This window comes from Mirounga leonina, unplaced genomic scaffold, assembly GCF_011800145.1.
Source record: "Mirounga leonina isolate KUSES-001 unplaced genomic scaffold, KU_Mleo_1.0 Mir_171, whole genome shotgun sequence".
Lineage (NCBI taxonomy): Eukaryota > Metazoa > Chordata > Mammalia > Carnivora > Phocidae > Mirounga > Mirounga leonina.
Window position 1 is genome coordinate 8958457 of NW_023270436.1, and position 17168 is coordinate 8975624.

The 17168-nt window shown below is 50.3% G+C and overlaps 1 protein-coding gene across 1 annotated transcript in view; it reads left to right on the forward strand.

Moving 5' to 3' along the window:
* The window catches only part of CUX2 (cut like homeobox 2), a 255872-nt gene extending 239566 nt beyond the window's left edge, over nucleotides 1-16306 (forward strand). Inside the window, exons 19-22 of the mRNA XM_035017009.1 lie at nucleotides 6178-6447; nucleotides 7643-7831; nucleotides 9039-9312; nucleotides 13261-16306. Of these exons, the coding sequence (XP_034872900.1) occupies nucleotides 6178-6447; nucleotides 7643-7831; nucleotides 9039-9312; nucleotides 13261-14062 (1535 nt within the window). The 3' untranslated portion in view covers nucleotides 14063-16306. The remainder of the gene's footprint in view (nucleotides 1-6177; nucleotides 6448-7642; nucleotides 7832-9038; nucleotides 9313-13260) is intronic.
* Nucleotides 16307-17168: the final 862 nt, after the last annotated feature.

A 17168-nucleotide genomic window follows, 5' to 3' on the forward strand; every position in this document is an offset into this window, starting at 1 on the left:
TGTTATCCATCCATCAGTGATGCACAGGCAGGGTGGGGTCTGAACGTTGGCTGGGTGAGGAAACTGAGGCTCAGAGAGTTACCCAAAGTCACAGAGCAGAGGTGGAAGGACGGAATCCAGGGAGGGACTCTAGGAAGCCCACGTTCCCTCCCCCACAACGACCAGTGGGCAGGTCAGTCGGAGTCCAGGTAAGGTGCAAGTATGAACAAGAATACTACCAGAAACATAATGTCAGACAGCAAAAGCATCCCAGGTGATGGTGTTTATTTTAGAAGTTCATGCCCACAAGACAAGACAGCACATTGTTGCAGCATTGGCTACAAGCCTGTGCTTAAAATGTCAAAAAGAGGGGCACCTGGCTGGCTCAATCGGTAGAGCATGTGACTCTCGATCTCAGGGTTGTGAGTTCAAGCCCCATGTGGGGCATAGAGCTTACTTAAAAAAAAAAAAAAAAAGAGTCAAAAAGAGCCACCATTCACCAGCCCAGGAAGAGGGGTTCCATGGGGGAGGGGAGGGCTCTGGCTGTTTCTGTTGCTTTTTGTCTTTAAGATTTTTTTTTTTTTTTTTTTTTTTTTTTGAGAGAGAATGAGATAGAGAGAGCATGAGAGCGGGGAGGGTCAGAGGGAGAAGCAGATTCCCTGCTGAGCAAGGAGCCCGATGCGGGACTGGAGCCCGATGCGGGACTCGATCCCGGGACTCCAGGATCATGACCTGAGCCGAAGGCAGTCACTTAACCGACTGAGCCACCCAGGTGCCCTGCTTTTTGTCTTTAAAACAGAGAGATTTGAAGCAAATAAGGGAGCGTTAACATCTATTAAGGGCATGGACCCAGGGAAGGGAAGGAAGATTTACGTTTTCTTTTCAGTATATTTCTATACTTCGAAATATTTTATAATCAAAAATTTTAATTGAAAAACCCTGCTCCATCAGGCAGGTGTAAGGACCAATGCAGCCGTTCTAACGACATTTGTCACACACCAGGCTGAGCACTTGCAGTACCTTCATCTTTAATCCTCACATCAGGCTTGACCAGAGGGACCATTTGTCATTCGCACCTTTCAGAAGAAGAAATGGAGGGTCTGAGTAGCACAGTGATGTGCCCAAGGTCACTGGCCAGTTAGTAGCAGAGCCAGGATTAGAACGCAGGGCTTTTAGCCATTAGGGTCCCTGGGAGTGCCTACCCCAGAGCCCGTAGCTGTGAAAGAGTTCCCATCCTTGTGTTGTGTTGTAATTAATCTGTTTATTGTTGTAAAACTCATCATTTACCATTTGAACCATTTTTAAAGTGTACGATTCAGTGGCATTTAGTACATTCAAAACTTTGTGCAACCCCCAGCTCTCTCTCACCCCAGGGCATTCTTCTCACCCCAAAAGGGACCCTGTGCGCATTAATCAGTCATGCCCACTCACCCCTCCCCCAGGTCCTGTAACCACCAGTCTGCTTCCTGCCTGTGTGGATTTGCCTCTTCTGGACATTCATACGTTACATGGCCTTTTGTGTCTGGCTTCTTTCACTGAGCATCATGTTTCCAAGGCTCATCCATGTTGTAGCCTGTCTCAGTACTTCATTCCTGTTTATGGCCGAATAATATTTCCATGTACAGATAGACTGACTGCCTTTTGGCGATTGTGAATAATGCTGCTGTGAACATTTATGTACATGTTTTTGAACACCTGTTGTTTTTTTTTAAAGATTTTATTTATTTATTTGAGAGAGAATGAGAGAGAGAGCACATGAGGCGGGGAGGGTCAGAGGGAGAAGCAGACTCCCCGCTGAGCAAGGAGCCCGATGCGGGACTCGATCCCGGGACTCCAGGATCATGACCTGAGCCGAAGGCAGTCGCTTAACCGACTGAGCCACCCAGGCGCCCTGAACACCTGTTTTTGATGCCTTTGGATATATACCTCAGAGTGGAACTGCTGGGTCGGATGATCATTCTGTAACTTACTGAGGAGCTTCCAAACTGTTTTCCGTAGTGACTGCACCCTTTCACAGCCTGGGCAGCAGTGTGGGGGGAGGGGGTCCTATTTCTGTACATCCTCACCAACACCTGCTGTTCTCTGTGTTTGAAGCTGTCCCCGTGGGTGTGAGTTGGCATCTCATTGTAGTTCTGATTTGTATTTCCCCCAGGTCGAATTGTTTTGGTTTTTAAAAATGTCTTTGTAGTGTAAGGATAGGGTTATGCTAAGACAGTCAAGAATGGCGTTCCTGGTGGAAGAACAGCACAAGCAAAGGCTAGGAGGAAGGATCCTTCTCAGATTAGGAAGGGAGTGAGGCCAGTGAGCGTGGACGCCTTGTGGACCAGGGGGTTGAGTACGGACCTGTTCCAGCCCCCGTGTTGTCCATGGCCCGGGGAGTTGGGGGTGAGCCGGATGCCAGGGGAGGCTTCCGAAGCATGCCCCCCCCCCAGCTGCCCACCAACAGAGCCTAGGTCAAATAACAGGCTCTTCAGCTCTGTGCACAGTGGTCTAAATGGATACTGCAGCCCCTTGTGTCTGAGGCTTGCTTCTCAGAATTCTCTAGCTCCCCCCACGTGGTCTCTGACTTTCCCCCACTGAGTCTCTCCCACCATCGTTGTCCTTTCTCTCCCCCTCCCTTGTCTTTCTTGCTGCCTTTTTCCTCTGTGTCTCTTTGTCCCAGTCTCTCCCCCCATCTCCTTCTTTCCCTGTTCCTCTCTCCCACTCTGCGCCTGTCCCTACCCTGTGTCCCCCTGTCGCTTCATCTCTCTCCTTCCATCTCTCCCTCACTGTCTCTCTCCATCATGACCAACTGTCCTGTTTGCCCAGGACACAGGACTTTCTGTACTACAACCAGCAAAGTCCTGGGCAAACAGACCAGGTGGTCACCCTGCTGTCCCCGCTCTGACCTGCCAACATCCCTTTCCAATGCCCTTACTCAAGCCCCAGCCAACCTGACTGTTCGTGTTCAACCTCCCGGCCCTTTATAATTAGTGTGTTCCTCCTGATAGAGTTGATTTCTGAATCTTTCAATAATTTTGTCAGATGTGGTCCTTGAAGTCTGAGTAGTCAGAAAAGGCCGGTGTTCTGCCTGGGGGCTGGCTGATTTCAGCCTCATCATCTGGGTCTCCCTCCATCTCCTCATCCCGCTCCCTCTCTAGTTGGAAATCTGGCCCTTTAGGAGGGGATGCAGTGTTCCAAGAGGCAGATGCCTTTGAAGACCCTCGATTCTCCTCCAGCTGAGCCCAGCTCCTCTCCCATGCCAGGGATGGATGGACTCTCGAAACAGCTTCTTGCTTTCCCAGGCTGGCACTTCCCCACCAGCTCTGTGTCTCTGTTGGTGACAGTGACAAGGGACGTGTCAGCTCCAGCATCTCACGGATGCCACCTGAATGAGCCCGATTTGGGGGCGGGGGGAACACTAGTGTCTTCGTAATGCCAGATGTGGGCTGCCAGCTCCATGAGGCTGTAGTGTCATTGCTCAGAACTTTGAGGCTTCACTTTGCACCTTGCAAGGGAACACAGGGGTCCTGGCCAAAATTTACTCACTCAACAGACTTCTGCCCAGCACCTCTTTCCTCCTTCCTCCCCAGGCTTTAGAACTCACCCATGATTAACGTGTGTTCCCGGCCTGCCAGGGACTTACAGTGGATAAGAGGACAGTGTCGGATATAAGCAGGCCTCAGCTTGCCACTACTAGTCCCTGTGTGACCTTGGACACATTGCCTAATAGCGCTGAGCCTCAGTTTCCTCCTCTATTAAATGGGATGACATGGTAGCTACCTCCTAGAGATGGTATAAAGGTCACTTGAGATCACATAGCATTATTCTGGGCATGTAATAAGGGCCCAGTAAAAGGAAGTTTTATTAATTATCATCATCATCTTCGTCGTTGTCATTGTCATCTGGTAAGGGTGAGATCTGGCACAAGAAGGAAATTGTAGTGAAGTGCAACAATGTAGTCAAAGTGCTATTATACCTTAAAGGTGTGCACCTTAGGGAAGGGATGTTTGGGATTGGGTCTTGAAGGATACATAGGAGTTCAAGGTTAGGGAGAAGGCCTTCAAGATGGCAAAGGCATAGGGGCTTAGAAGAGCCTAGAAGGTTGTGGGGGGAGGGGATGATTGGGCTGTGAGAGTAGCTCCAGGTCTGTGGGATGGGGTTCCTACAAGAGAGTCCAGAGCCTTAAGCACTAGGACAAGGAGAACACATTTCTTGTGCAAGGGTCAATAGGGAGCCATTTAAGGTTCTGGAACATAGTGATCCACTTGCTTTCCACAGGGAAGGAAAAATCCATCCAGAGCAGAGGCTCAGGATATTCTTTCTGGAATCAAACCACTGCAGGATGGTTGGGGGGCTCTTTTCACTTCCTAGCCATCATACATTTTTATACTTAACAGATTTCTAGCAGGCAGCAGCCAAATGTCTTGAAGAAGAGGAACCTGTTTCTAATTTGCTGGAAGGTACCATGCGCACCAGCACTGGGATTCCTCAACCCTCCACCATGGTCCCCACCCCTTTAAGGGCATCTCCTCAGGCACCCCCGCCCCGGCCCGGGATAGTCGGGAGGCTCAGCTCATGCCTGAAAGCCCGGTGGGAGGCTGACTCCCCAGGAGGTGACCTGCATTGTCTCATGGAGTCCTCTTGAGGGCACCGCTCGGAGGAGGGCTGCCGTAGGCATAGTGCCACATGCTCTGCGGGGCCATTTAACAGATTCAGGGACTGGGGGTCTGGCAAGGTCGTCCCACCCAACGTGCCTTCCCAGTGGCCTTTGACAAATGAAAACCGTGGCTTATAAACTCACTTGTTAAATATGCCAATGTACCGTGGACATCTTTTTCTTTTTCCAGCTTTATTGAGATACACTTGACATAGTAACATTGTGTAAGTTTAAAGTATACAGCGTGATGATTTCATAGGCGTATATATTGCAAAATGTTTACCACAGTAAGACTAGCTAACGCATCCTTCGCCTCACATAATTACCATTTTGTTGTTCTGTTGGGAATAGTGAAGTTCTACTGTCATAGGAAGTGTCAAGTATATAATGCCGAATCGTTCACCATAGTCACCACACTGGACGTTAGATTCCCCAGAACTGACTCATCTTACGTGGACGTCTTTTCATTACGTTATTTTTCATTGCTTCAGGAAATCACCATATTTTATTTAGTTAATCTCTGGTGGTTGGGTTTATAGAGGGTTACCAACTTACTTTTTGGAACTTTTCATTTTTGAAGTAATTTCTAATTAATTGAAGAGTTGAAACAATAGAACAACAGGCTCCCTGTACCCGACACACAGACTCACCAGTTGCTAATTTTGCCATGTTGGTGCCTTTCTCTCCTGACCATTGGAGATACTAGTTCATATCATGTCCCTTTACCCCTAAACGCTTCAACAAGCATTTCCCAAGAATGAGAAACCTGATAATGATACAATACCATTGATGTAGCCCACTATCTATATTCAGGCTTCTTTGGTTGTCCCAATAATATCCTTTATATAATTTTTTTTAAGTAAACTCTATGCCCAATGTGGGGCTTGAACTCACAACCCCAAGATCAAGAGACTCCACAGACTGAGCCAGCCAGGCACCCGCCCTATCCTTTATAAAATTTTGTTTCTCCCTGTCCAGGATCAGAGTCAGGAACACTTGTATTTTGTAGTCATGTCTCTTTAGTCTCCCAATTTGAACAGTCTTCTGCATCTGTTTGTTTTTCAATTTTGATATTTTTGAAGACCAGAAGCCAGGAATTCTATAGACAGCCTCAATCCGGCTTTGTCTGCTGCCTCCTTGTGATTAGGTTCAGGCCATGCACTTGGGGCAAGAATATCCAGAAGTGAAGTGAAGCTGTGTCCTCAGTACATTGCAGCAGGAGGAACCAGTTGTTGATTTGTCCTTTCATTGGTGATGTTACCTTTGGTCCTTTGGTTAAGATGATGTCTGCCAAGTAGCTGTATACTGTAGAGCTACTGTTTTTCCCTTTGTCATTAGTCAGTATCTTATAGGGAGATACTTTGAGACCATGTAAATACCCTGTTCTTGATCAAACTTTCATCTGATAGTTTTTGCATCCAGGATGGTCCCTGCCTAAGATACTACTATGGTGGTTACAAAATGGGCTGTTGCCAGCACTTGGCTCCAACAAACACCCAAACCATGTGTGTCTGTTCCAAATGGCAGTAACTGCCTTCTCTGTCTCTCTGTGCCCACAGCCAGTCCCACGGAACCGAGGTCCTCACCGTCCCCACCGCCTAGCCCCACAGACCCGGAGAGGAGCTCCCAGGAGCCCTTGATCCTGGCACTGGAGGGCAGCAAGGAGAACCAGCAGCCGGAGGGACGCTCCAGCTCCTCGCTGGGGGGGAAGATGTACTCAGGCAGCCAGACCACAGGGGGCATCCAGGAGATTGTGGCCATGTCCCCCGAGCTGGACACATACTCCATCACCAAGAGAGTCAAAGAGGTCCTCACGGACAACAACCTAGGTACAGGGTGGCGGGAATCAGGGATGCTGCCTCCTACCCTGTTTGGCTCTTACTTGCCTTGAGCAGAGTGCCCACAGTGAGATCCTAGGGCCCAGGGTCCAGCCTGCAGGGGCCAGTCAGCCCAGAGGCATCCAGGACCCTCTGGGAGGCATCTGACTCTGACCTGGGTCCCTAGAGTAGGACAAACGGGGGATGAGTGCAGGTCTGATGTAACCTGAAATCCTCAGCCCATAGCGACAGTGAAACTCTAGCACATCCTGACACAGGGCTGAACCCCTGTCCTCAGGGGACACAGAGGAGAAACCTGTTCTCTTTCACTCTATGGATCACAAACTCCTCTGAATCTCCACTGCCAATCATGCCCCTCTCCCAGAGGGATGCACACAGACCCCGAATTCTTCACTGCAGTTTCTATTATAAAAATAAGACATGTTCCTTATTTTAAAATATCAAGCAGTACAGGAAAAAACTAAAAAGTAAAAGTCCCCTAAGCCCCCAATCATACTCCACAGTTTTTATATATCTTTGGTACTTCCTAAAAACATACAAGAATATATGTATACCTGATTTATTTTTTTCTATGTAGATGAATTTGCATATATACTATCCTATAACTGGCTTTTTAAAAGTGAACCCTGTTTTGTAGACACCCTTCCACATTAGAATGATCAGAACACCTGCAGTCTTCTTCCCTGTTGCCAAGTGTTGCAGACCAGGGATGCCCCACATTTTTGACCCACTTGATGGGCATTTTGTTTGTTTCCAATTTCCTTCTGCCTCTGAAACCACGTCAGTATGGTGGTCTTTGGGCCTTTGAGCAAGTACGACTGGAGGGAATTGCAGGATCAGAGAATACGCACATTGAAATTTTGATACAATGTGTCAAATTACTTACTAACGAGGTGACACTAATTTGTACACACAAAGTGTTCAGACCTGCTCGGGGATCTCCTAGGAGTGAAGGAAATCTAAATTGTGAAAGCATTTTTGTTGGTAGCTGTTGGTTCCCCTACCCTCAACCTCCTATTTTGCAGAAAAGTCCCTTCCAGATACCCCCTGGGTGTGGGTTCCCTCCCGCATGTGTATGGTGCTTCCCTCTGAGTTAGTGGAAACGTCCCAGGTTCTCCTTTTTCTTGTCTCTCCTGGGCGCACTCGGCCCAGCCTGGGGTAACAGGTTGCCCTCCCCTGTCCCTAGGGCAGAGGCTGTTCGGGGAGAGCATCCTGGGGCTGACACAGGGCTCCGTGTCTGACCTGCTGTCCCGCCCCAAACCTTGGCATAAGCTGAGCCTAAAGGGACGGGAGCCCTTTGTGCGCATGCAGCTGTGGCTCAACGACCCCCAGAATGTGGAGAAGCTGAGGGACATGAAGAAGCTGGAGAAGAAAGGTGAGCGCCAGGTGTTCTGGGCGTGGCTCCAGGTTTTTCCGTCGCAACCACATCTAGTTGTAACCCAAAGAAAGCCAGGGCCCCAAGGCCCCATCTCAGCCCGGTGTGGGCCTGCAGAGCACGGCAATCCCCCAGCGCATAACTGAAAGCAACTAAACCATTTACTGTTTCTCCCACGAAAACCCCAATACCCCACCTCTCTCAGCGTCCTTCCATACACCCATAGCTGCCTCAAAGTCTTTTGTCAGCCCCAACTGCACATACCCCAGAGTGCTCTCTCTGATCCCCCTTTGCCTGTAACCCAGACTCTACACAACAAAGCACAAAAGTGGCCCAGCAGACAGGAATTCTCCCTCCTGGGGGTGGGCAAGGAGATCTCAGATTCTTCCGTCATCCAGTATTATAGCCCTGAAAAACTGAGCCGGCATTGAGCACCTGCTGTGTGCCCGCCCAATCTCGTGCTGTGACGAAGGGAGTCTAGAAAAGGTCAAGGCTGGGAGAGGAGATACAAGGAACTGAAAAGCTGTCACTCAGGGCACCAAGGCAGTTCCCGCTCAGGGCCCAGGGCCAAGCCAGGCTGTGAAGGGCCCACTATCTGTTGGCCTCAGACAACTCTGCACTTGAGAACTTGGCCCGCCACTTCCTGGCTCTGTGACCTTGGGCAAGTCGCTCCCTCTCTTTGTGCCTCATTCTCCTTTATCTGAAGAGTCTCAGGGCATTGCTGTGAGGATAAAATTACATCCTCCATTCTGAAGCGGGCTTCCTTTCCCCACATTTTGGTGATTTGGGGTTGAGATGCCTTATGCAATTACGGGGATCATTTAAATGAATGTCCTGCGCTCGCCCCCCAAGACTGTAGTGAAATTCAGAGACACTTCTGTCAACCAAGAGACTACAGCATAGCATAGCACCCGGTGTTGAGCATCTCCTATCTCTGAGCACCCAGCTAAGCTCTCTGCATACTTGACACCTGGGTGCTAATGACCAGACTTCAGAGGCAGGTGTGGGCAGACAGGCGTCTCAGCGGAGGATTTGGGAGGATGTGGAAGCAGGAGCAAGGAGGGAGGAAAGGATGAGACTGGCAGTGGGCCCCAAAGTGTGAGGCACCGGCCAGAGCTGCCCCCACCCCCTGCTCCGGCCGCCACTAGGGCATGATCCGGCCTCTGGTCTGCACCCCCTCAGTGCCTCCTTCTCCCGCCTGCCCCAGCCTACCTCAAGCGCAGGTACGGCCTCATCGGCACCAGCTCAGACAGCGAGTCCCCAGCCACCCGCTCGGAGTGCCCCAGCCCCTGCCTGCAGCCCCAGGACCTGAGCCTCCTGCAAATCAAGAAGCCGCGAGTGGTGCTGGCGCCCGAGGAGAAGGAGGCGCTGAGGAAGGCCTACCAGCTGGAGCCCTACCCCTCCCAGCAGACCATCGAACTCCTCTCCTTCCAGCTCAACCTCAAGACCAACACCGTCATCAACTGGTTCCACAACTACAGGTATGGTGCCGGGGCGGCCGGACCCCTGCCCCATCCCAGGCCCAGCGGGAGCCTAGCTTGGCCTCTGGGAGGTGGGGAGACCGTATGGCCCAGGTGTTTAGATTCAGAGTCTAGGCAAACCTGGGCATAAATCCCAGCTCCGCCGTTTCCAGCTGTGAGCCCCTGAGCACGTCGCTTCACCTCCCTGAGTCGGAGTCTCCTGACCTGTAGAATGGGGACTGTGGTGGGATCTGCTTCCTGGAGTTGAGGACTGATTCAGTGGGCTACCATATTTACATAACATACTGGCCACATGGCATGGGCTAGGTCATGATACTGTAGTCACCTCTCTTAATTACCACTTCACCCAGTTTGTGTCTGCCTCTCTGAAGGGACAGGGGATGGTATTTGGGGCACAGGACTGAGGAGCCCTGCCTACCCACTGAGCCTCATGTGGGAGCCCTGATTTGGGGCTCTTGACCTCTCCCACTCCCGAGACCAAGAGAAACCCTCTGGCAGCCCCTTAGTCTCCACCTGCCCGGAGGAGTGGGTGATCCCTATGTCTGTGGCTGCCTCCCACTCACCGGTCCCTAGTCTTGGGGGTCACCGACTTACAGTGGCTGGGCTTCCTGGGAGTTCAGTGCCGGGCCTGGCTGGGGGCATTGACTGGATTCAGCAGTGCCCGAGGAGACTGCAGAGGGGCTTCCTGAGTTCAGCTGAGAGCCCTGTGGAGAAGGCTTGCTGGGATTCCAGGGACCATCTCTGAGCCCCTCTCCACCCGCCCTCTGCCAAGCTTCCTGAGCAGGAAAGGTCTCTGGTGTCCATGCGGTGCCAGAGAGAGTCCATCCACGTGTTCCAGGGGCAGGGAGAAGGTCTCTTACTCCCGAAGGGAGAAGAGGAAGGAGGAGCCTGGAAAGGTGGAACATTTGAAATCTCCTCTCTCCAAAGCCCAGGCATGGGCAGCCCAAAGACCTGAGTTCAGTCCCACCTTGGCTGTGTGTTCTTGGGCAAGTTACTGTACTTCTCTGGGTCTCATCCCTATTTTACAGATAAGGCAGATAAGGAATCTAATGCTGAATCAAGGATCAAATGAAAAAACTTCAGGCATAAATATATTGTTAAATATTGCTGTTTATGATCTGGCTCAGATTCAGGGCCTTCCAAACAGCAAACGACACAGGTCGCTAAATCCTCACATCCTCCTTCCCTTCCTGGGGAATATGGGGATGTCTTCTCCCCTCTCGTTCCCCATAGGAACTGAGCACTCCATTTTTATCCAACATACTCATTCAACAAATAGTTACAATGTATGCACAGTGATCCAGGATCTGGAGATACAGGGGTTCAAAGCCATCATCCTGGTGTGCCTGGGGGTTCAGTCAGTTAAGTGTCTGCCTTTGGCTGAGGTCATGATCTCAGGGTCCTGGGATCGAGCCCCACATCAGGCTCCCTGCTCAGCAGGGACTCTGCTTCTCCCTCTCCCTCTGTGATCTCTCTCGCTCTCACTCTCTCTCACTTTCAAATAAATAAAATCTTAAAAAAAAAAAAAAGGCATCATCCCTGCCCTTAGAGAGCTTAAAATTATGAACCAGATAATTTTACTACAATCTAATTGCTATAAAGGGAGGAATAAGGGGCTGAGGGAAAAGGGAATTCTGTCCAGGGAAGACTTTACAGAAGAGGTGGCATTTGAGCTGGGTTTGGAAGGATGACTAAGAATTTGCACCGAGGAGCAGAGAGAATTCCACTCCAAAAGAAAGAAACTGGTCTCAAAGAGTTACAGGAGAAAAATCATTTCATTTTGTAAATGTTTATTGAGCACCTACTCTGCACAAGGTACTGAAGAGAACAAGACAAAGTCCTTGCCCTTAGTATCTCTTACAGACCAGCAGGGACGGTCACTATTACATGAGCATTCATATTAATACATCATTACAAATTGCAGTGAACTCTGGGAAAGGTGAACTGCAAGATGTTTTGAGAATAAATTATCAGGGAGGGGTGCCTGGGTGGCTCAGTCAGTTAAGCGTCCAACTCTTGGTTTCGGCTCAGGTCATAATCTCAGGGTTGTGGGATTGAGCCCCGAGTCAGGCTCTGCACTCAGAGTGGAGTCTACTGGAGATTATCTCCCTCTCCCTCTGCTCCTCCCCCTGCTCGTGTGCTCGCTCGCTCGCTCTCTCTCAAATAAATAAATATAATCTTTAGCGGCGCCTGGGTGGCTCAGTCATTAAGCATCTGCCTTTGGCTCAGGTCATGATCCCAGCGTTCTGGGATCAAGCCCCGCATTGGGCTCCCTGCTCCGTGGGAAGCCTGCTTCTCCCTCTCCCACTCCCCCTGCTTGTGTTCCCGCTCTTGCTGTGTCTCTTTCTGTCAAATAAATAAATAAAACTCTTTAAAAAAGAGAGGGAGACTAATTTATACTAAAATGTGTGAATGACTATTAGCCTCATATTTATATTTGTTCTACAGTTTGGATAGTCTAATGATGGAACTTCAGACACTGAGCCATCCTAAACCCCTCCTCCAGTCTCACCTCAGTGGAACCCACTAGGGCTCTTCCTGATCTCAGCAGCTCTTCCCTCTTCTAGAGGAGACTGAGGGTGAAGGTGGGGTCCCCTGGATGGTGGGCTAATGCCACCTTTGTAGAGGGACTGGAGACTGAACCAAATGACCCCTCCGAGTCCTTGCAGGCCCAGGCTACTGGGATGGGACCCCATCGCCAAACTGGACAGGGAGCCAGGAGGCAAGAGAGTGTAGCCCGATCACTGGGTTCCCAGCCCAACTGCTTGCTCTGTGATCATAGCAATCCTTGGGCCTCTCTGAGCCTTGTCTCCTGTATCTATAGGAATGAGACTAATGTCCTTTTCCTAAGGTTATTATGAAAAATTAATGAAATAATCTGCAAAAAGCACTTGGCCTGGTGCCTGATACATAAGCAGCCATTAGTGTGATGTTTGTAACTTATAATTGTTAGTATTCTATATCAGTAACTTGTACTTTATTATTAATATAAATGGGCAGAGGGCTACAGCAGGTAGCTGAGGAAGCCATTCTGTTCTATGACCTTGAATGAGTCATTTGACTTCTCTGGACTTCATCTACTGTTAGGAAAATAATGAATGGGGTTAGTCCCAATCCTGACTTATCCTGCTTAAAACGTGTGTAAGACTGAGTTGCCCTCTGATGGCAGGGAAGCAGTTGAAGTGAAGAGAGAGCGAGTGGGTTCTGGACGGGAATCTGGGCTTGCAGGTTCTGGTCCCAGCTCTGTCCCTGTGTGCCGTGGTGACCTGTACAAGTCCCTCTTCGCACCTCAGTTTCCCCTTCTGGGCTGATGTCTAAGAGTCCCCACAGGAAAGAAGCAGAGAGATGTTGCCACAAACTAGAGCTGGGTTTGACTTCAAGAAATGCTCTAGACTGGTGCTGTCCAAAAGAAACATAATGCAAGCGCATGTGATTTAAAATTCTCTAATAGCTACATTTAAAAAAAAAAACAAAACAGAAATACACGAAATTAATTGTATAGTGTATTTAGCCTAATGTAACCATTTCGGTGTGTAATCAATATAAAAACTTTACCAATGAGACCTTTTACTTTTCTTTGTATTAAGCCTTCAGGATCCAGTGTGTATTTTAACCCGTACAACACATCTCCTTTCAGACTAGCCACATTTTAAGTGCTCAGGAGCCACGTGTGGCCAGTGGTTCCTCTACTGGACAGCGCAGGTCTAGATCATGAACTTTGGAATCCAACAATCCTGAGTTCAGGCCCTGACTCCGCTACTTAGTGGCTGTGGGAGGCTTGTTTCCTCCTGTGTGAAGTAAGGATAATAATAGCACCCACTAGTAAGGTTGTTGACAGGACTTACTAAGACGCTGCATGTGAGGAGGCCCCTGGGAAAGTGGATGGGGTCAAAATGCCACTTGTCTGGATTGAGTCCCGTCCCTCGCTCACCACCATCTCTGCCCCAGGTCCCGGATGCGCCGGGAGATGTTGGTGGAGGGGACCCAAGATGAACCAGACCTTGACCCCAGTGGGGGTCCTGGCATCCTACCACCAGGCCACTCCCACCCAGACCCTACCCCGCAGAGCCCCGACTCTGAGGCTGAGGACCAGAAGCCTACCGTGAAGGAACTGGAGCTTCAGGAAGGCTCCGAGGAGAGCATCACACCCCCAACCACCCAGGACAAGGCCCAGGTGAGGATTAAGCAGGAACAGACTGAGGAGGATGCAGAGGAAGAGGCGGGCAACCAGCTCCAGGACTCAGGGGAGCCAGACAAAGGCCAAGGTTCCCCCAAAGAGGCGCATCCTGACCATCCGGGTAACGACAGACTCTCTAAAGTGGCCCCGGGGCTCCTCCTTCCAGGTGGGACCACTCCAGACTGTCCCTCACTACAGCCCCCCCAGGAGAACGAGGGTGGGGAGCGGCTCCACCCGGACCCTCTAAGTTTTAAGTCGGTCTCAGAGTCCTCGCGCTGCAGCCTGGAGGTGTCCCTGAACTCACCCTCGGCTGCCTCCTCGCCGGGCCTCATGATGTCTGTGTCACCCGTCCCCTCCTCCTCAGCCCCCATCTCCCCGTCCCCACCCGGCGCCCCTCCTGCCAAAGTGCCGAGTGCCAGCCCCATCGCCGACACAGCTGGGGCTTTGCACCCCAGCGCCAAGGTGAACCCCAACCTGCAGCGGAGACACGAGAAAATGGCCAACCTGAACAGCATCATCTACCGGCTGGAGAGGGCTGCCAATCGGGAGGAGGCCCTGGAGTGGGAGTTCTGAAGGCAGGGGCACAAGGGCAAGGGGCATCCCAGGGGGCCAGCTCTCCCCCTCTCACTCACTCTCCCAGACGGGGTGGGGGAAGGAAGGAAGGAAGGAACTCAACCATCCAGATGTGGACAGCAGCGTTATGCAGTTTACGTTCTTTGTTGTAATCCTAGTTCTATGACGTTGTGAGTGAGCAGGCGGGCCAAGTGCCACTGCCTCTTCTTTGGGGCACCCCTTGCCCCCCCCCCCCCGGGAGCATCCTCTTCTCCACCCCGGCCTCTCTGCAGGAGGCAGAAGCGACGTGGCACCGCATTTTCACCTGGAAACTCCAAACTCTTTTAGAAAAATAAATATTTATAGACCTCTTTTAGATATTTTAATAAAGGATCCTTTGGAATTTATTCCCAGCCAATGCTGTTTTGATATTACAGAGAGTTATAAAATCAGGATGCTGTCACAACTGTTGCGAAGTATACACTGAAGTTGTGTCGTTTTTGCCACTAGATGAGATTAAAAGAAGACAATTGTTCAAAGCCATCACAAAACACTATAAGACTGACCAAAATTTAGATAACCCTTGAACTGCGGGTTTTTTTCCATATCTGTCTATGAGACACAGCACACTGGTACCGCCCTTCCGGAAACCGTGCTGAAAAGAGCAAGTCCAAAAGACTCTAAATGAAAACCTCGACGCCATTGAGGATGTGTTTCATTCTGGTGGTCTGTTTTGCAACCTTGATAACACAGAACGTCCCGCGCCGTTGTCACGGCGTTGTAGGGCCGTGGGCTGCGGCCAGCCATCGCCCCCAAGACGCGACACGGCACAAAACTGCTTCTGGTCCCGCTCGTCAGATACCCGGGGGCCGCCGAGGTTGGACACCCAGCCTGTCCGTCTGTAGACAAGACGTGTTTCTGGATCCTTCGGAAAGCCAGGCGAGGGGTCAGGGGATTGGAGGGCAGCACTCGAGCCAGAGCGACCCCGTCCCCCCACCCGAATCGTGGCCACGGCCCAGGAAGTTTCCCACTGGCTTTCCGGAGCAGGACTGCGGCCGCCATCTCCCCCTCCCTGTGTTCTAAGAAAATAACAGCGTTGGTCATCCCACGAGTACACCGCACCAAAAAGTGGATTCCTCCAATTTCTTAGAGACCCCAGCTCCCTCTCTTGCCATCTTCTCTCTCAAGTTGACCCAGGTGCTGTTTCTGGAAGGCATCTGCAACTCCCCAGCCCACACAGAACAAAGTGAGAGGGTTGAGTGCACCGCAGCATGACCACCGTATCCCAATCTCTAAGTCTGCCCCCCTGCCTTCCAACACACGACCTTCTGGGGAGCAAAGGCTCAATCCCCCCAACTCAGAGAAGCCCTTCCTTTAGCATCTTCGTCGTCAGGGTTTCTGGTGGGAGAGTTCCCAGTTTGGACGGAAGAGCCACCATATTGGTTTTTGACTCTCTCTCTTCTGTTTTTATTTCTTTTCCTTTCTCAAACTCTCTGTGGGAAGGCTGAATTGGTGACTCCCCAGCTGAATCCAGAATGACGATGAAAAGGTGGCCTTAATCGGTGCCAGTCTAGTGCCGGGGGAGGTAGCTGAGGGCTTTCAAGGATGCAGCAAGCATTTTGAAACCAGGCCGGCAAAATCCAGTGACCAGAAGGGGACAATTGAGGGCTGTTCCAGAAATCTCAACTCTCATGCACCCAGGCCAGGCTGCAGTCTCCACAATCAACGAAGAACAACACAAACCCTGCAGGAAAACATCCTTTTCCACACACCCAGGCTATGCATTGAAGAGTTTTCCACTGTATACATTTTTATCCAGATGAAGGTATTTTTATATTTTGACAATAGGAAACAGTGACCAATTTTCAGAGTAATCAAATCTGGAACAAACGAAACATCTCCTTTTAGCCACCACCGCCCGGTCGCAATTAAGACAACCGTGAGGAAACACACCACTTTCTACTGTTGAAACCCACACAACATTGAAATCCAGGCTCACCCGCAGACTACAGATCCTAGAGGACTAAATCTGGCTTTTGTGTGACGGGATTTGATTAAGCACTTAGCATATAGTCTTTTGAACACGGAAATCCTGTTGTACTTAAAGCTAGCAGACCCATGAACAACTTTGTCAGGTTCACGTCCTATAACGGTAAAAACAAAACAAAAACCCACAAAACCGTTTCTATAAGAGATTGATGAACTTTGTTTAAAATTTTAAAAAGAACACGTTCTGTAAACGCGTCGCTCAATACAGAATTGTATAATAATGTCTGGGTGTCCTGCTTGCTTTGTTCTGGAGCTGGGGATGCAAACTGGGGGTCCGAGCTGGCCCTCAGAGGTGTTTTACAAGACGTTTTATAAAAAACAAAAAAAAAAAACTGGCTTTTAAATTAGTCTGCCACCATTAAAATATGGGGGCGTGTCACCTAAAAATCCTAATTACCAGCTTTTCTTGAAAACCATAAGATCTGGCCACACTGGACCCCACTTCCAATGTGACAGCAGCTCCCCCCCTTTTAGAGAGGACACTTGGCTGCGATGAGCCTCAGTCCTCACCTGTGCCACCTGCCTGGGTCCTGTGGACATCTCTGTTGGCGATTGTGCTGTGGGCTCCGGCAAAGGAAAATGGAAGGATCGGATTCCATTTTTCTCCTCAGTGCAGCAGGGTGGAAGCAAGTTAATCTCTGGGGCTGAGATCATGCCCTGCCCAAATCAGTGGCCGCAGGTCATGGCCCCAGGATCACCCAGTTTACAAGCTGTGCCCACCTCAGTGGAGTGAGGAGCAGGTGTCCCCGGCCTCCCAATAGGAAAAGGCCGAGACGGACTTACTAGTAACCAACAGAGCATCGCCCCTTTCCACGATGTATAACTCGGGCCTTGGTTTCCCCGTCTGAGAAATTAGGGGTATCACAGCCGCCAGCTCGGGAGGTGATTATGAGGAATAATCATGCACGTAAATTATGTTAGACAGTGTGGCACATCAGGGCTCAACATTACCTGTTGTTATCACGAGCAGGGGTCAGTTTCTTTCAACCCGTGATGCTGAGTCTCTGCTTCAGGCTACAGGGTTTTTTCTTGACCAGTAATGTCAGGAGAGTCCCTGAGGTGGCATTACTCACCCGTG